The following is a 20,562-nucleotide window of genomic DNA, read 5'->3' as shown; positions in this document are numbered from 1 at the left end:
ATTGCATGAACAATGCTTTAAGCCAGATACCGCCTACTGCCTTAAATAGTTTGAATAACATGATGGCCATTTTGAAGATAGGTTTGTTTGTTTGTAGTTTAACTCAGCAATATTCCAGCTATATCATGGTGGTCTGTAAATTATTGAGTCTGAACAAGACAATCAAGTCAGCGATCCTGACCACATGATCCTGTTAGTCACATTAGCCTAAAAAAAATAATAGTCTTGGCTCTCACATTTATCACAGGCACTGCCTGCAACATAATTAACTCCACTGCATGTTTTGTTTTCATTTCCATTCCCTCCCCTCAAAAAATCTCTAAATATTCGGCGTCTCGAACACACAACCCCGGCAGTGAAATGCTACAATAATGAAGACTTCATGACTTCATGATTTTGCCAAAATTATTGTTAACAAACTTTGGTTACAGACTAACTTCAACACAAATAACAACAACCAAAAACACTGCCCGCCTGCACAATATTTTTAAAAGCCATTGCCTGAGAACCTATTTTTTAAAGCCTTATATTACCCACATCGGTTGCTGAACACCAATGATAACCAGGATCTTCACAGGTATGAGTGAGTGAGTGAGTGAGTATGGTTTTACGCCGCTTTTAGCAATATTCCAGCAATATCACGGCGGGGGACACAAGAAATGGGCTTCACACATTATACCCATGTCGGGAATCGAACCCTGGTCTTCGGCGTGACGAGCCAACGCTTTAACCACTAGGCTACCCGACCGCCCCTTCACAGGTATGAAGACAGGTCATCTGTGCTCACCAGAAATTATGTTTTCACTCTAAATTGAAGACAAAAGCAAATGTAACTTTAAAAGTTAGATAAGGTTCACGACTGCTGCCAGGATAAGTCACGTCAAGACCAGTTCCAAAATGGATTCCTTCCAGTGTTGGCGCCAAGGAGACCTATGGACTGATTCAAACTGAGGGATAAAAGTGGAATTCTCTAGCGGATTCCACTGTATCAACTTACAGTCATTCCTCGTAGCAGTTGAGCAACATCCTTCCACTGCTCATCCAACTCCTCTGTCAGCTCAGCTGTCTTCTCCCGCTCAAACTGTCGGTCAAACTGCAACGTCAACAATTCAAACTACAACACAATGTACAGCACACAGCATTATGTACATTAAAAAAAAATACAATAATATTTCTATATATTCTTAGATCATTAAGTAAGAAATTTCAAGATTATCATTTCAGCAACTTCATGTAAATTATTACAACACATTTACAAAATAATAATCTCATAAAATTAGTAACAAATGTTATATTTGGGATAACACTTTCTTAGTTAAGTACACATTCTTGTACTTTTTTGGGTCGAGTCCCATCCGGGATTCAAACCCACACTGCCAGAGTGAGGCATCTAATCACCAGCACACAAAGTACACTTCATTAAAACCAGATCTTAGTCCTCACCACCTCCAAACAAAGATCTGAGGACATGTCAATGAGAGTTATGCTAGACCAACCTTTCACAAACTTTGACCAACAAATGCAATGTCTGATAATCAGTAGGCAGCTTCCATTTGCTTTACAGCACATGTTTCAAACATGCGACTACTCTTCGGAAAAGAATTTGATAAATTTTTATTAAAATTTTGAAAACTGAACAAAAGATCATTCTGGAAAGGGTAATAGATGACCTAGATTGTATGGATGCAGTCGGAATACCCCATGTTAAGTTTTTTAAGGTTGCATGATTAGAAAACACATTCAGACTATCACTTTCATAATCTGGTAAGCGACACTCTGATTGGTCATATGAAAGGTTTTTCTGACGTGACCAATAATGGGATGTCCTCAGATCTACTCCACCGGAACTAAAGTTTTCAACAAGAACCAGCAGTCCATATTCAATCCACAGCATGCAGTTGACACCGAGCCTATTTCAAAGGATACCTATTTGCTTTTTATATAATCTTGTTTGCAATCAAACACAAGTGTGTCTATATCAGACAGTCTTGGGTCATGATTTCAGTTTCTATCTGCAAGTTTTCATCCCAGACAGTACAGACAGCTACTTCTGGGGGCTGACTTGCAATACATCTTTCTGTTAAAAATTGTAAGATATACACTGATTTATATACCATGTATATGAACTGAAAGGGAGCTACATGTCAATTTTTCAAAGATAGCAACTTCTTTTATTCAGTGAGTGAGTGAGTTGGGTTTACCACCGATTTTAACAGTATTCCAGTACAAATCGTAGATCGATGTATGCATTGTGCACTGATGGAGCTGATTATCTCCTGATATCTTGGGATACGATTCGTATCACGATACAGTCTGACGATACTTCTGGTATAACAATACACTACATCAAATAGTTAGAAATGATGAAATCACTGAAATACTGCTCTAAAACCTCTTTCTTCATACACTTATTTATTGTTATCTCAAAAAATTTAACAAGGAAAAACACAAGAACTAAACAGTTTTTTAAATGAAGGGATTGTTATTAATGTAACAGCCAGTTGGCACGTACTCGGCTACCACGTCCCTGTGTTCTGCCATGCTTACAGGTGACGCTATGCTACTTCTGCCATGGGAGCTAACTCTGTTAGTTCCTGAATGTATACCGTATCGTGATCTCACAAACTGATGATTTAAGTATCGTGTACACCTAAGTATCAATGATATAGAAGTTTGTTTTTACGCCGCTTTTAGCAATATTCAAGCAATATCACGGCGGGGGACACCAGAAATGGGCTTCACACATTGTGCGCATGTCGGGATTCGAACCCGGGTCTTCGGCATGACGAGCGAACGCTTTAACCACTGGGCTACCCGATCACCCCCAATGATATAGTAGGTATCAGTGAATTGTTACAGCCCTCGTACTGGATAATATGGATTATCTAAGCTTTTGTTTCTAAGATACTTGTTTCTGACTGGTGTCTGAATGGGCAGTTTGTTCACGTGTACCCCGGTGATAGATAGGGTACAAATTTCACTGGGAATATAACACCCACTGGGAATATATTGATGTAATCATATTACCCTGAAAGTGAATGCCTATCAAATACAGTTTAGCAAATTTAACAAGGCATATCCGATTGTCAACCTCTCACAGCGATAGCCTGTTCGCGGAGCTCTCTATACTATCGCTGCCACCGGTCATAACTCCCCACTGTGATAGGTGGCCACAACCATGCTTGGAGTTGAACTCGCAACCGAATGACCGTTATGTTTACATACAAGTGACGACTGTCATGACGCCGAATATACTTTTCGCTGCTAAATTACTTTCTTTGTTTGTCAATTTGAATTTCTGTTTCATTAAAAATATCGTGTTTTTGACATAGTAAGAATGTAAGGGAGAAGTTGGTTGATTTTCCGTTAGTCTGCAATCTCGAACCAATCTGATTATTAAAACAAGAAAGCAAATTCATCTGAAAAACATGGTCAGCCATAAACCTTTTCAAAATTAAATATGATGGCATTCCCAAAGACATAAACAAAAGTATAAACGTTAAGTAATACATTTGGGGTTAGAGGGCAAATTTCAAGATTCTTGTAATGGCCTCGCCCACACTGGTGGCAGCCATGTAACGGAGAGTGTAACAAGGTGTCACGCGCTGGTAAGGAGCTTGATCCGATTGTAATGCAAGGGAAATAACTCTGCATGTGCTTATGACAGTGCTAGCTGTCAACATGTCCATGAAACAGTTTGCTAGCCATACCAATGAAGACATTTTAGATGCAAAGGCAAAAATTATGCTGGTAAAATAAATGTATCGTCAACTAGTCCATATAGTGATATACCATATATACCTACATAGGGTCACACACAGGGTACATCACACAACATATCCCTTGCGTCCAGTGGACAACAGAAATTGCCATGAAACTGCGACACCTTTCAAAATTAAAGTGAGCAAATTAACACATTGGTGTTTTAACTTTATGAATCGAACCTTTTCAAAGTGTACTTTTTCGGCCCAAATTGCATTTATTCTTTCTGCCCCTTGTAAAGACTTTTATGTAATCTTCAAACCATGTCATCCACCACACACGTGACCTGTTAGCTCACCTTCTCCTTCTTCGACTTGGCTATCATGGCCTCCATTTTCTCTTTCCACGACCGTTGGTCATCTTCCGCTTCGGATGGATCTTTCCGCGTCATGAAGCCTCCGAAGTGTTCCCGGGCGACCATATCTCCTGCAAACAGTAGACATTGGCTTTAGTCACAGACTTACCCAAACCCCTTTAGTCATAAGCGCTGAGCGATAGTTTACATCAGAGATATATTGATTCATTGGTGCATCAAAACAAAACTTCATCATTACAGAGAGAGAGTGAGTGAGTGAGTGAGTGAGTGAGTGAGTGAGTTGGATTTATCGCCGCTTTTAACAGTATTCCAGTTATATCACGGCGTGTAAGCTTGATGTGGGAGGAAAGCCCGATGTGATGCAGGTCTCAGACGTTTACCACTTTGGTGAAACCCACAAGCACGGGTATGGTGCTGACAAACCTAGAAACATAATCAGGGCGAACCGGGATTCGAACCCACAATCATAGGTTTCTGGCGTGCCCAAGGGACGCAACTCTGCACAGCGAATGGCGGCGCCTTAGACGACTGGGTCACCCGTGCCCCCCTTCATCATTACATGATGATGTAAAGTGGTATAAACATATATTGCAAAATGCTATCTTCAACTTCAATATAAATCTACTATCTAGATTCTATACTCCCACTTTTAACATTACTGTTAGGGCAACGACCCCTTGACTTTCACGCCTATTTTGATGCATAACGTTGCCTTGGTTTCAAATGTTTTAGTTTGTTTGCAATCAAACACAAGTGTGTCTATATCAGACAGTCTTGGGTCATGATTTCAGTTTCTATCTGCAAGTTTTCATCCCTGACAGTACAGACAGCTACTTCTGGGGGCTGACTTGCAATATATAAAGCTGGGTACTTGCCCAGAGTCATAAACAGAGCATGTCTTTCTTTCATTAAAGTCACTTGAACTTGGCAGTATTCCAGCTATGTGAGTGAGTGAGTGAGTGTGTTGGTGGGTGAGTGAGTGAGTGAGTGGGTGGGTGGGTGTTCGAGTGAGTGAGTGAGTGGGTGGGTGTTCGAGTGAGTGAGTGAGTGAGTGATCGAGCGAGCGAGTACTGCTTAATGCTGCATCAGTCTTGAAATGAAAAGACCTACTTTTAACCTTATGGTTACGACAACGATCTCTTGAATTTCAATGCTTAATTTGATGCTTAACAATGACTTGATGTCACCTACTTTAGCTTGTTTGCAATCAAACACAAGTGTGTCTATATCAGACAGTCTTGGGTCATGATTTCAGTTTCTATCTGCAAGTTTTCATCCCTGACAATACAGACAGCTACTTCTGGGGGCTGACTTGCAATATATAAAGCTGGGTACTTGCCCAGAGTCATAAACAGAGCATGTCTTTCTTTCATTAAAGTCACTTGAACTTGGCAGTATTCCAGCTATGTGAGTGAGTGAGTGAGTGTGTTGGTGGGTGAGTGAGTGAGTGAGTGAGTGAGTGGGTGGGTGTTCGAGTGAGTGAGTGAGTGAGTGATCGAGAGAGCGAGCGAGTACTGCTTAACGCTGCATCAGTCTTTAAATGAAAAGACACACTTTTAACATTACGGTTACGACAACGATCTCTTGAATTTCAATGCTTTATTTGATGCTTAACACTGACTTGATGTCGCCTACTTTAGCTTGTTTGCAATCAAACACAAGTGTGTCTATATCAGACAGTCTTGGGTCATGATTTCAGTTTCTATCTGCAAGTTTTCATCCCAGACAGTACAGACAGCTACTTCTGGGGGCTGACTTGCAATACATCTTTCTGTTAAAAATTGTAAGATATACACCGATTTATACACCATGTATATGAACTGAAAGGGAGCTACATGTCACTTTTTCATAGATAGCAACTTCTTTTATTCAGTGAGTGAGTGAGTGAGTTGGGTTTAACTCTGATTTTAACAGTATTTCAGTTATATAACAGTGTGTCAGCTTAATGTGGGAGGAAAGCCCGAAGTGATGCAGGTCTCAGACGTTTACCACCGAAACGCACGAGCACGGGTATGGTGCTGACAAACCTAAAAACATTATTGGGGCGAACCAGGATTCAAACCCACAATCATAGGTTTCTGGTGTGCCCAAGGGATGCAACTCTGCACAGCGAATCGTGGCACCTTAGACCACATGTTCTTAATCTGTGTCAAGATGGCAGTGTAAACAACAAACAAACAAACAAAAAAGATGGAAGTACCTCCAATCTTCCCAGAATCCTCATCTTCATCACTGATTTCTGGGTCATCAAACTTTTCAATCTCGGACAGTGACTGACCGTAGTGGGTCAATTCTTCATCATCATTCAAGTTAAACTTATTTCCACCTGTGTGTTTCTGAAAAACAAAATTCAGGACATAATAAAAATCTTTAGCATGATAAGGAGCCTCTTTTCATTTTTTTTCATGTTCAACATGGTTCAACTATTAGAAAAACAAATACTGAAAATCTGTAAAATCATCCAGTTTGATACAGTTTCGTATCACCTCTACCAGTTATGGGATAATAGACGGATGCATCGGTGGATCATCGGATCACAATCTCACAATAAGCAAAAAAACATTGATTCTTACCAAAAATGTAATCTTTCATAAATGTCACACTAAACACTAATCACTTGTGAAAATGAGTAGTGAAAACGTAAATATATTCATCCATTGCACCGTACTTGACACTGCCAACTAAAAATCGTCCGTGGGCCAGGTATTTGGCCATCCTGTCTATGAACAATGGCGTTTACGCATCACAGATAAGAGCACATGCATGTATCGTGATACGTATCGGATCACACAATTAGTGTATCATCCCAGCCCTAACCTCTACCAGTGTACATTTCAAAATGATTCAAAGAACTTAATTTATACAAAATCTGCACTATTTTCAGAGACTCAGGGGGGCCAGGTGTGTAGCAAACTCTAAATCTGAGTTTTGACATAACTGCTCCAATAAATACAACATAAACCCAATAAAAATTCAACAATAAATAATCTACCTACCTCTCTCTCTATGGCATATCTCTTCAACATCTTGTCCTCCACACTGAGGCTGGTATCGTTCTCCCCAAACCGCCGATCCACCAACTTGTTAGATTTGAATCGTTGTTCATATTCCTGTAGCAGTGTCTCCTTGCGCTGAAAATAGTCAGCACCAGGTGTTCAGAGAAAACAGTCCTTCCTTCGATGGACTTTGACTTTTCACATTCATGGTGCTTATGTTTCAATATTTGAGGAGTTTTGTTTTTGTTTGTTTGTTGTTGTTTAACGCACACTCTGCAATATTCCAGCTTTTTGATGGCAGTCTGTAAATGATCAAATCTGGACCAGACTATCCAGTGATGGACATCATGAGCATCGATCCACGCAATCAGGATACGATGACATGCATCAACCAAGTCAACGAGGCTGACAAGTCACCTCTTACGACAAGCATAGTCGCTTTTTACGGCAAGCATAGACCAGCTGAAGACCTATTATTTGAGGTGAGGTAAAATGGGGTTTAATGGTGTGTTTAGGATTTTTCGGTTACAAGCATGTACGTGTTCACGTACATGCTTGCGTATGTGTGGCTGCTTGTACTAGGCCAAATTAATGTCAGTAATACAGTGCTAGCCTACTGAGATACCATGCCATAGTTTACATGGATACCGAAGGGTAGAAACTAAGAGTTATAGTCCACTAGTCCTTACAGTGATAATATGAAGAAAAACCATTAAAATGGCAAATTTCTACTAATCCTTATGATACCTTAACTATTGGATAGATTGACAAGGACTATAGGACTAATGCCAATTTCTAACGCTGATACCGCACTCAAACACAGTATTCTGACTCCAAAATGACCAGTCTTTTTTTTATCCCGTCAACAAGCCTCACCACCCAATTGCGTTAGTCACCCCTAACGACAAGTATGGGTTTGTGGATTATTAACTCTCACCCAGATCTTATCGGAGACCCACTTGTTACCTACTTATGACCAATGAACCGGAACAAAACAGACCAAATAAACAAGAAATCTACGAGCATGGGTAGGGTGAAAACATACCGAGAAACATAAACAGGGCAAATCTTGGACTCAAGGCTACCGATCACAGTCTGTGCCAAACACTTTGAGTCTACAAACCTGAACATTGGTAATTTTATCATGTTTAGTGTTATAATTATTATTCATATGGGCAGTTATTAGATGAGCCCAACAGGCTTCCACTGGACTTTGGCTTCGGACCAGCTGCTCAAATCACAGTCTGTGATCATATGTTTTTTGCCTGCCAGATTGTGGCATCATAGGCACTTTGTCCACCTGAGTCTGACCCGTGAAGATCCAGGGTAGAATAGGTCTTCATGAACCCATGCTTGCCATCAAAGGTGACTATGCTTGTCGTAAGAGGCGACTAACAGGATAGGATGGTCAGGCTCACTGACTTGGTTGATGCATGTCATTGTAGCCCGATTGTGTGGATAGATGCTCATGATGTCCATCACTGGGTTGTCTTGTCTAGACTCGATTATTTACAGACACCCATTATATAGCTGGAATATTGCTGATTGTGGCATTAAACCACAAAAAAAACAAAAAACCTCCGTGCCTAGGGCTGGCTTAAAAGGTCGATAATCAGAATTGTCGTCAATGGGAAGAAATATTAACGATTATTGAAATGAAATTGATGTCATTGATAATATCTCACATAAACTATTGTGATGAGATAAATATTAGATTTACTGAAACAGAATTGTTATTGTCAATGACATGTCTATTGCCGAAGAATATCTCAATATATGTCAATGCATATATGTGTCACTGCTTACCATTGGTGTGAAAGATGTTGATTTCTTTGGGGACTTTCTTGCATATTTGCTTAAAGTTACTTCTTCGATATTTATCAAAAATTGATCGATATTTAGTTAGCGATTAGCGATCTCTATAATAATCTATATCGACAGCCAGCCCTACCTGTGCCCCGACAACCATGACAACCAGTACAGTACAACATGTAATCAAGTATGTCATGATTCTCATGCGGACAAAAAGGGCCAAATGTGTATTATTATTTAACGTCACACTTTGCAATATTCCAGCCACATGACGGCACACTGTAAATAACCAACACTGAACCAGACAACCCAGTGATTGATATTATGAGCAATGATCCAAATCATCAGGGTTCAATTATACACTATCGATCAAATTACAGAGTGATCACTCAATCCATTTTGTCTCCTCGCACAACAAATATAGGTTGCTGAGGACACTCTAACCCAGAATCCTCACCGCCCAAAATGGTAAATTCCAAAGACAAGTATCACTTCAGGCTTTTCTCCCACATCAAACTGATACGCCATAGTATACCGTATTCGACATAATAAGCGCCCAGGGCGCACTCAAAATTAGAAATGGGGGGCTCTTATTAGAATATACTTTTGGTGAAAAACAACAGAGTTGAAAGATTCGTGGTTTATGCTGACAGCGTAAAATGTTTATATACGACAGATATATTTTTCCAGAATTTAATTTCCCATTATTAAGGGTGCATATAACATACGTATTATACGAGAATAAATACGTCTTGTGTACATTGATCAATTGGAAGGGGTGCTAATTGGGATTGTACACTAGCCAATATATTAGCAAATATCGCCATGGGCACTTATTGGAGCGGGGCGCTTATTACGTCGAATACGGTAATTGAAATACTGGTCAAAGTGGAGCTAATCAAAACCAAACTCCCTCACTCACCTTGCTCTCAGCAGAAACTAATGTTCGCCTTTCTTACCCTTTTGTTAGCCTTCGACCGGGATACACCTGGTAAGCCTCGGTCATGTTTAGCAACTTTTCTTCCCAGTACTTGGTGCTTTTGGCGATTTACTTTCACTTCAAATGGGTTAGTTTTCTTTTGTCCATCTGTCTTCTTACTTCTCACTTTATCAGCTATAAATCTCTTTTTCTTGGCCATTTTGAAAAACTTCAGTGAAGTAACTGAAATTAGAAAATTGCTACATCGTGTACATGAACCACATGATGAAACTGCAGGATATGAAACTGCAGGATATGAAACTGCAGGATATGAAACTGCAGGATATGAAACTGCAGGATATGAAACTACGTATGAGGTGAAATGGGGTATAATGTCGCACTCAAAATTATTGCACTAATAAAGCAACGTGTGTGCATGCGCGTGGCTGCTTGTAGTAGTTCTGACTAAGGGGCGGTCGGGTAGCCTAGTGGTTAAAGCGTTCGCTCGTCACGCCGAAGACCCGGGTTCGATTCCCGACATTGGTACAATATGTGAAGCCCATTTCTGGTGTCCCCGCCGTGATATTGCTGGAATATTGCTAAAAGCGGCGTAAAACCATACTCTGTCAGTTCTGAATAATACCAATTTTATAGTGCCAGCCCACTGAGATATCATGCCTCAATTTAACATGGATACTCCACTCAGGCACAGTACTGACTCCAGGCCCACCAGTCCTTGTTTTAGCCGCTTAATGCCAAGCACCAGGCAGGGTAACAACAACTACCATCTTTTAATGTCTTTTGGTATGGCACAGCCGGGAATCAAACTCTGGACCTTTCGCAGTCAAACTACCGTATTCGGCGTAATAAGCGTTCAGAGCGCTCTCAAAATTAGAAATAGTGGTCTCTTATTAGAATATTATTTTAGTGATAAAAAAACAGATTTGAAAGATCGTAAATTTCATGGTTTATATGCTGACCATGCTGACAGCCTGAAATGTTTTAATATATATATATATACGAGAGATATTTTTTTCCAGATTTTAATTGCCCATAATTAAGGGTGCATATAACACACGAGTGCGTATTATACATGAATAAATAAGTCTTGTGTACATTGATCAATTGGATGGGGTGCTAATTGGGATTGTTCACTAGCCAATATATGGGCGCTATTTGAACGGCCGGTCGCTTATATTTCGTCGAATTCGGTATATCTAAAACTACACGGACACATCTTCATGAATCACTTGTGAAGTAATACACCTCGTCACAGTCACATGACCATGCAAAATCTGCTCATCCCGCAACACACTGCCTGTATGTGTACGTGTTTGTTTGTTGTTTACATGGCCTACCACTGTCGTGCTATCTGGGATTTATAAAGCAACCTGGAGTCGATAACGGGATGGAGCATTCGAGGATACAATCATGTACATGTCCTACATCTAAGTTCTTCCCACACCACGATATGTCTACGGTACCTATGTATCCAAACTAGTCAAGCTACAGCTTGAGACTCATCATTTATGAAAAGCATCAGTAGTGCTGATACCTTATCAGTCCAAGCTCATAAGAAAAAGAAACAATATTTCACATAATGTACATTGTATGTTTTGGACATCACTTAACAAAAACACTACAACCAATTCTCCAGACTGACATTACCAAATGTGTTATGAAGACGTCTTGGATAAGCAACTAGCAGTATGGCATCATTGACGATATAATCCAAACTCGCACATGTTCATGGGCGCAGCCATTATTCTCGTTCAGAACGAGATTTCAAACTTAATTTACACTAAATACTCAAACAAAATATTTTTACTTGACTCAATACATAATGTGTGTTATAACATGTATAATGGCATGATTACATTTTTTTTCAATCTGAGACTGACGAGAATAAGGCTAATAAATATCAACAACCGGTAGGGTCACGTGATGCATTACGATAGCTCGCTCAATGTCTACTAGAAATGTTTCCGCGTCCGACCAGTATCAGAATGGCCTCAGCGGCGAAGGTGGTGTTGTTATCCTGCGGGTCTTTCAATCCCGTTACTAATATGCATCTCAGGATGTTCGGTAATTATTAGTTTTGCTTGGAAACAAATCAGATTGGCCGGAACGCACTGTAACATTTTTGTTGGTTATGATTATTTTAAGACCTAAGATAATTAGTTACGTATTGTCTGACATAACGGCATAAGTAGGTACTTCCATGACTTGACAACTATTGCAAACAATCATATATTAAATGCCTTTTCTAATTTGTTTATTTAACGTGAAGATTTTGATATTTAATGATGTCTAGAAGTGATAACGTTTATTACTTTTTTTATTACAGAGGGTACAAGATATTTTATAACTTTTAGGCAAATGTACATAATTTAGTTGTGTCGTTGAAAAACATACAATAATAAATGTCAGTCACACAGGCAAGTAAACTGGTTGATTGTTGTCATTTCAGAGATAGCTCGAGACAGCCTGCAGAGGACAGGGCGATACACGGTGGTAGAGGGTATCATATCTCCCGTCAATGATAACTATGGCAAGAAGGTGAGCAGGACATGAATCTTTAGTCTATTTTCTGTAAAATGTCTTTTAAGTTTTTTATTGTCAAACCTTTTTGTCTGTGTTCAAAGATTTTATGTTCGGTAGTTGGTATTAAATTGTGAAAAAAACAACATAGATTTCAGATAATAAAGTTTTCTGAATATATGTAATATGTTGCCATATTTGCCGTGTTTGTTGTGTTATAAGATAACCTTTCATGTTGTTTAGCTGTGGAATGCACAGTTCTTTGTGAACCTTAAGTTTGCTTTCTTTGAATTGAAAACATCACTTTTTAGATTTGATTTTTTTAAAGCTTTTCATTCATTTTTTGTTGAATTTGAAAAGGAATTATCTTTCTATTCATTGGGACAATTTGCAGTCATTTCAAGTTTGAGTATTTCAAAATTCTTGTTCTTTGTCAGGTAATTTTAGGATGCAATCTAGCTACATGATCTGGCAGTTAGTGATTTCACTATTTACACAAAGACAATATCTTACTTCCATATGTGGTACTGGTATCAATGTCTGGGCAGGGATTGGAGACTGGCCAAACAAGCATAATCACTCTGTTATCAGTATTTAACAGTATAAACCTTTGACTTCAGGACCTCCTGTCTGCCAAACACAGGATCGCCATGTTGAAACTGGCGTTGAAGAGCCTGGAATGGGTCAGGTGAGTGTCTGGTTGCCATAGTGATACAGATAACATTTGTTAAGATTAGTCTTGTTGGTGGTAGACTCTAGTCATCTGCTGTCTTCATGCATATAGGCATGAAAGTACTCATGGAAATGAAAAAACCCTGTTTTGCCTGATTTAATAATCGACACAAAGAATTACGTAGATGTAAATACGAAAATACAAAACAACTAGTCTGGATTTGATAGTTTTATTTCAGTGCTCAATACAAAATATACTTTACAGGAGGTAATTTGTAGGCACTTTCAACATTCAAAAATAAAACAGTCCAAATTGACATGGCAGAAACAGGCTATATGCATTATGCAAATTAGCCTGGAAAAAAGTTATCAAAACAACAATAAAAATAACAGCTATGTTTGTGTACATAATAATAATGACATGTAAGATGTTGTTTGAGAAGGGAATATGTTACTTTTACGTTCTGATATTTTGACGATGATTCACTATCCCACAATGCCACTCACAAATCACTAACCACTGGCAAATCACATTCACGTGGGTTTCAAGCACCTGTCGTCAAGGTGTCATAGGTCATGGACATTCACCTTGATCTACTAACACCTGGTTATGCTCAGTTTCACAATAGTCTGTTTTGTTCCAGATTTCAGCATCAATTTGCTCATAAGAATAAATACAGCAACCGCATTATTGCCGTCATGAGGGATAATTCTAAGGTGGGGCCTTGTGCTTTTAGCCCCTAAATTTGAAAAAAGGCCACATTTTCAAATACAATGGGGCATTTTAACATTGTGCTGTACGGGCGTACCTCTGGAATGCTTGAAATTTTCACAGAAAGGGCCCATGTAAAAAAAGTTCTTTGAGTGAACCCTGCATTGTGGTTAAAGTGGGTGAGTGAGTATGGTTTTACGTTGTGCCCTTGTGGTGAATCGAACCCGGGTCTTCGTCGTGACGAGCGAACGCTTTAACCACTAGGCTACCCGACCGCCCCCATTGTGGTTAAACAAAAGGCCTACTTCCTGATATGAACCCATCAGACACATGCTTTAAAAGTTCTGAAACAAAGGCTGTTGATGGAGCTGTGGCCGCTCCTTTCAGAGAAGAACTGGTATGTCTTAAACTTAAAGTGCTGACCAACTGCATTTCTCAGTGCCTCTTGAAAATATCTTTTATGACCCATTACTCCTGCATTGGTAATCAGTGTGTAATGCAGTAATTTATTTGGAAAGTATACCATATTCGATGTAATAAGAGCCCGACTCTAATAAGCGCCCACGATGAAATTTGCTAATATTTTGGCTTGTGAACATTCCCAATCAGCACCCCTTACAACTGATCAATGTACACAAGACTTATTTATTTGTGTACTATACGCACTCGTATGTTATATGAACCCTTAATTATGGGCAATAAAATTCTTGAAATACATGTCTGTTGTGTATAATACGCACAGACTTTTCTTCTGTATCATTTCAGGCTGTCAGCTTAAACCACAAATTTACGATCTTTCAACTCTTGTGTTTTTTTTCACCAAAATTATATTCTAATAAGAGCCCAATATTTCTAATTTTGAGTGCGCCCTGGGCGCTTATTACGTTGAATTACGGTATATATTTATTGACCGCCATTAGTCGTAAACATCTTCTTCAGAAACTAATGAAGCTGACTTTCACAAATTTCTTCCCATCGTGGATTACACCCTACTTTGTTCAAGAGGTTCAAATCTGATTTTCAGTATGGTCATATTAAAAAAACAATTTATGGCCATTCCTCAGTCATTTGTGTACAAAATGTCATGAAATGTCTCACATGTGAAGTTAGTGTGGGGCTGAATATATATATATATTTTGTTTATTTTGTGATATTTTGATATTGACCTTTATTTGACCATTGCATTTTGACCATACTGAAAGCTCATTAAATTACTCAACCCCTTTTCATCCCTGCTGCCAATAATACAGGGGGGATGTGGTCATCATCTGGTCTGTCTGTCTGTCCATATTTTGTCTCCAGAGCATGACTGGAAAACCTTGAAAGATTTTTCATCCAAATTTGGTGCATGTATGAACCAGAGGTTGAAGTATTGCCTTTTGCTATTGTAGGGGCCGTGTGGATTTGTCATCTTCAGATTCCCCTTGTTTCTGTAATGAAGTTTGTTATATGTGTATTTAGTAGTGGGTCTTAACACTTTGTTCCAGAGTTACAGATAAGCAGCATATTTGCGTAAAATACCCCCCCAAAATAAAAGATTTAAATGATAAAATGAATGAACTGTGGAAGCCATCTTTTTCAAAGAGAGGATTGTCAAATACCTGGCACACTAATGATTTACAGTTGGCAGTGTCAAGTACGGCACAATGACTGAACATATTTACGTTTTTCACTTCTAATTTTACTACTAATTAGTGTTTGGTGTAACATGTATTAAAAATTACATTTCAGGTAAGAATCAATGCATTTTACTTATGTGATCAATATTTGTTTCAAGAAGTAAAAAATTGTGATCAACCGATGCATCAGTGTATCGTCCCACAACTAATACTACCCCAGTATGACGTACTGACACCTGCAGTTGTTGCATGGCCCTGATTATGATTCTACGCTCATCAGCCCCATACCTGTGCTTGTGGGTTTCATCAAAGTGGATGGGCGGTCGGGTAGCCTAGTGGTTAAAGCGTTAGCTTGTCACGCCGATGACCTGGGTTCGAATCCCGACATGGGTACAATGTGTGAGGACCATTTCTGGTGTCCCCCGCCATGATATTGCAGGAATATTGCTAAAAGCGGCGTAAAACCATACTCACTCACTCATCAAAGTGGTAAACATCTGAAACCTGCATCACTTCAGGATTTATATTCACACCAAACTGACACACCAGTGACTCCACCATACAAGTAAAATACTGTTCTAAGCCCATTCACTGCACTTGTTGCATTTTGATGGTACAGTGGGCTCAGTGGTCTGACACTGTGGATTAAGCATGTAGGTTTGAATCCCAATTTGGCCTTGTTCCTGGGCCCATGAACACCCTGGTCATCTGTGACCCTAACAGGATAACCCTGATAGACAGATTCAAGCAAGTCAAACTCACTCACAATAGAAGAGAAGAGAGTGAGTGTTGTTTTACGCCTCAGTAGTCAATCATGGTGGTTGGTGAAGTCCCAGCCAAGTAAATCTGTAGTTGACTCCATGACTGCTGATGACACACAATTTACACATTGTGATCTCCCAACAGTCAATTCACTGTTTATAGTCCTAATATTGGTTACTCATGAAGAATAACAGGCCCGTATATATATATATATATATATATATATATATATATATATATATATATATATATATATATATATATATATATATTTTTAGATCATTGACAGTGGTAGAAACTAGCAGTTTTACTGTAGTCCACTAGTCCTTATAATGATAACATAAAGCAAAACCCTTTAAAATGGCAAATGTCTACTAGTCCTTATGATACCTTAACTATTGGGCAGTTTGGCAGACTACAAGACTAGTGCCAATTTCTGACACACCTTTGATGAACTGTTTTATGTGATGTCAGTGATAAATGTTCTTTTACACAGGTATTCAGGATAATCATGAAAAATGTAAATATAAACTTGCTTCACATGCCTGTAGCACACTGTGGTGCTTGAAATAAATAACTGGGATTCAGAAAATGTTATCAATCTCAATCAAAGCAGAGGGGCAAACAATAACATATGTTATCAAGCTCATGAATGACATTCACTGAGTTTGAAGATGGACCAAAACTATTCCAAGGGGCAAACTTCAATACAGTAAAGTACGGTTATAACGAACTCAAAGGGACTACTGATTTTAGTTCGCTATAACTGTAGTTCGTTATAAGCATATATATACAGCATAACTACAGCAAATAGTCGGGACCAAAAAAGTAAGTTCGTTATATCCGCCAGTTCGTTATAAGCGTGTTCCTGGGTAGAATAGGTCTTCAGCAACCCATGCTTGCCGTAAGAGGCGACTAACAGGATCGGGTGGTCAGGCTCGCTGACTTGGTTGATGCATGTCATCGTATCCCAATTGCGTGGATCGATGCTCATGATATCAGTCACTGGATTGTCTTGTCCAGACTTGATTATTTACAGACCGTCATCATATAGCTGGAATATTGCTGAGTGCGGTGTTAAACAACAAACCAACCAACTTCAGTCTGTCACAGTAACTGCGTGATTGGCATTCTAGAAATTGGTAAGTTAGTAAGAAAACCTACAACTTCTGGACAACAAGTTCTGGTTTAGTGCATATAGTGACTTTTGGATGTAGGTTATTACACCGTTTATTAAGTTTTATATTATCAAGCTTGATAACGGTGTAAGAATCTACATCAATACGTTGCTATATGCAATAAACTAGACGTTATTATCCATAAAGTTGTACGTTTTCTTGTCTGACACAGTGTGAGGTTTTTGCATGGAAACTGTTTAGTTTGCTAATTACCAATGGAATGGCAACCTGACCTAGACTAGACACAATCCTTGCACAGACGCTACGGATAAGTCTCCTTTCATACATCACCAATCAATCAGTTTGCTGGCTGTTTGACATATTATGCTGGTCTCACGGCTTCGTTTTCCTTAAGGTTCCAGAACTCAAGATAAGTTCTGTTTGTGTAGATATGCACACGCGGTCACCATAACCCAATTAACATTGAGTTTGACTTGCTTGTGTACAAATTAGGGCTGGGACGAGTCAAAATTTACTACCCGGCTACCCATCCCCCTGTTACCCGACCCTACCCGGGTACCCACTGTAGGTCTCAGGAGATGTCTCAAAATGTCTGATTGGTAGGGCTGGTTATCGATATGGATTACTCAGATCGATTATCGGTAGTCACATATCGATCAATAATCGATAAATATCGAAGAATTCTATTTTGGTAAAATGACATTACAGAAAAATGGCAATTCACTTCTCCGGAGACTCAGTGTTTCAACAATACGCACGTTACATCGCATTTTTAGCGATGAACAATCTGAGTTTAAGATTCATGTCGTCAAAGACAATTATTATTTGTATAAAGTGAGAATAATTAAAAATTAAATGTAATTTCACCTGATATAGTCGTTTGTCATTTATGTACAGTATTCACGAAACTTTTCGGATAAAAAATCATCAAATATTCCGCCATTGTGAATGTCAGGTGTGTACAGGTGTGTGCTACGTAGTAGGTTGTACTTGGTTCACAGGTGTGATACGTAATAGGTCAGGTGAGTGCTACGTCATTGTTTTTGTGGTGGGGCACAGATTGGGTTACAGACTGATATTAAACAAACATTGTGCGATTATAACGATGTAAGTTTGTATACCCTTGTAATAATGTAGTTATGATCGTCTCAGCACTAATGTGTTACGAAACTTTCTCATGATTACTATATATTGATAAGTCTAATAGTCTGAAGTCATGAGATAAAAAAACCCGAAGAATGCACTTTTAAAATAACTTTATAAACGTTCAGTTGGAATATCGGCAATCGGTGTCAGTCACCAAATTTGAGAAACAATCAAACTATGAACTTTAAAATGCGTAATATCAATTCATTTTGTAAATGTATAAAATATAAAGAACTAGTATTAAATTTAACATTAATTCATTTTGTAAATGCAAAAAAATAAAATACCGAACAGCAATTCATTTTGCATGTTTTTGACTTTTGTGAATGTACGGCTAAATATCAAAATGCTAACACTTGAAAGCTTATTTGTATCTGGCAAGGTCACTTGCCTCAAATACGACAAATAGTAATGAGTTCATTTGGTATTGAACATGAAAATCATCACTGATCAAAGACCTTTTTAAGGTTTTTGTTCAAGAATATCAGCTTATCTGTTTTCAAGCTGCTTCGTTGTTTATTAACAACAAGTCCCGCGGTGCTGAAAACCCGATCACTGGGGACCGATGTGGCAGGGATGGAGAGATAACGCTTGGCTAGCACTGCCAGTTCTGGATATGCCACTTCCTTCATCTTCCACCATTTCAGGGTAGACATGTCCCCGGATAGCCGGGATTCCTTCAGAAACCTACATATCTCCTCCCTTGCCCATTGATTATGATCTCCAGCAACCTTCTCCACTCCTGTGACAATGACATCTGAGAACCAGTCGTCAACTCATAGTGACTTCGATTTTATGCTGTCAGATTCAGTCTTGATCCTTTTCACGGGTGGCTCAGTCTCAACTGTCACCCCAGACTTGCTTGAATCTGTACTATCTGCAGTATCTGGTACGTTGGGAAAATCTGGCAATCGGGGCAAGTCGGGAAGGGCTGGTTCGCTCTCAGCTAAGTCAGCTTTCTCCTGCTTTATGCTCAAACGCTTTGGTGTTTCTGATAACTTGCGATGTACTTCTGTCACTTCTCTTTGTAGCTGATCCTCTGCTGCAGATTTTTCATCCTCAGTGATACAAGGTATCCCATTGTAACGTGGATCCAGCAGCGTTGACGCTACAAGTGTTTCTCTGAGTTTGTCTTTGGTGTAACGTTTGGACAAGTTAGCTGAAATTGCCGATTTAACAGCTTTAACAAGCCCACTGTAAGACATTTGTGGCCAGCGGACTTCTTTTGAAATAACCAACAAGGTGTCTGCAGCGAGATTGCAGTTTGCTGAGACTAGCATTTGCGTTCAGACCCGCCTTTGCAGCTAAGTTCAAAGTATGGGCGATGCAAGGAATGTGCATTGTGTTTTCAAACATGCCAATGGCCTTAACAACGTTTGCTGCATTGTCTGAGACAATAGTGAAGGGATCGAATCCCCAATCTGCAACGGATGTTTTCAAAGCCTTTAGAATCTTACGGAAAGACTGGGACTCCACAATGGAGACCAGCCTCATGTCGAGCACGATATGTTCAGCTGTTGCATTTGTAATGGATTCAGCTTTGGGGCTGTGCATAGGCAATTTTACTGCACTAGCATTTGGGGAAATACACTGTTGAATAGTTGGTTGCCATTTCTGACCTGTTTTTGAACCATGATACTTGTCGATATGGACTTGCAAATTAGTAGTATTGCCGGTATACTTTACTTTAGTAAAGCACTGCCTGCACACGGCATGTGATTTATCAAGTTCTTTATCAGTTTCGTTTTGATGGAAACCAAAAATGTTCCACACCACTTTTTACCTTTCCGGGGAAATTATGAATTTTTGCTGCCATATCGTAAAAATGTCAAACCCCACATGGACCTCACGTGGGCTCTGAGTTGAGAACACCAGGAAAAAACAAAAACTATGATCATTGGAAAAAAACGAAACAGGCTAGAATACGTAGTTACCAAATAGACATAAAATTTGAAATTTTATAAAATAGAATGGGAAAAATTCTTTTTTAAGAAATAAAATATTATGAAACCTATTTTAATCACGATACTTCATACTATTTCGAAAATATACATATTTCCTAAAATCCTGACTCCCGCATTTAGATGCCAGTGACAAAATTTGTAATTACCCACTAACAACACGTAATGGCGTTGTCATTCGATTGAAAGTAGAACTTTTTACTTT

General features: G+C 39.1%; 2 protein-coding genes and 1 pseudogene across 3 annotated transcripts in view; 1 reads left to right on the top strand and 2 right to left on the bottom strand.

Moving 5' to 3' along the window:
* LOC139452284 (nucleolar protein 14-like) overlaps positions 1–11,563 on the bottom strand; it is a 36,519-nt gene extending 24,956 nt beyond the window's left edge. For both annotated transcript variants that reach the window (XM_071233693.1, XM_071233692.1), the window contains exons 1-6: positions 11,474–11,563; positions 9,846–10,048; positions 7,075–7,209; positions 6,279–6,414; positions 4,061–4,188; positions 998–1,093 (exon numbers count right to left, since the gene is read on the bottom strand). In XM_071233693.1, the coding sequence (XP_071089794.1) occupies positions 998–1,093; positions 4,061–4,188; positions 6,279–6,414; positions 7,075–7,209; positions 9,846–10,025 (675 nt within the window). In that variant the 5' untranslated portion in view covers positions 10,026–10,048; positions 11,474–11,563. The remainder of the gene's footprint in view (positions 1–997; positions 1,094–4,060; positions 4,189–6,278; positions 6,415–7,074; positions 7,210–9,845; positions 10,049–11,473) is intronic.
* Positions 11,564–11,763: 200 nt separating this feature from the next.
* The window catches only part of LOC139452105 (nicotinamide/nicotinic acid mononucleotide adenylyltransferase 3-like), a 60,140-nt gene continuing 51,341 nt past the window's right edge, over positions 11,764–20,562 (top strand). Inside the window, exons 1-3 of the mRNA XM_071233424.1 lie at positions 11,764–11,890; positions 12,276–12,364; positions 12,967–13,034. Of these exons, the coding sequence (XP_071089525.1) occupies positions 11,785–11,890; positions 12,276–12,364; positions 12,967–13,034 (263 nt within the window). The 5' untranslated portion in view covers positions 11,764–11,784. The remainder of the gene's footprint in view (positions 11,891–12,275; positions 12,365–12,966; positions 13,035–20,562) is intronic.
* Positions 18,840–19,601, bottom strand: LOC139452889 (E3 SUMO-protein ligase ZBED1-like; annotated as a pseudogene).

Source organism: Haliotis cracherodii, unplaced genomic scaffold (assembly GCF_022045235.1).
Source record: "Haliotis cracherodii isolate W230 unplaced genomic scaffold, xgHalCrac1.p SCAF_9, whole genome shotgun sequence".
NCBI lineage: Eukaryota > Metazoa > Mollusca > Gastropoda > Lepetellida > Haliotidae > Haliotis > Haliotis cracherodii.
The sequence above is the reverse complement of the archived record's forward strand: the minus strand, read 5'-3'. Positions and strand labels throughout refer to the sequence as shown.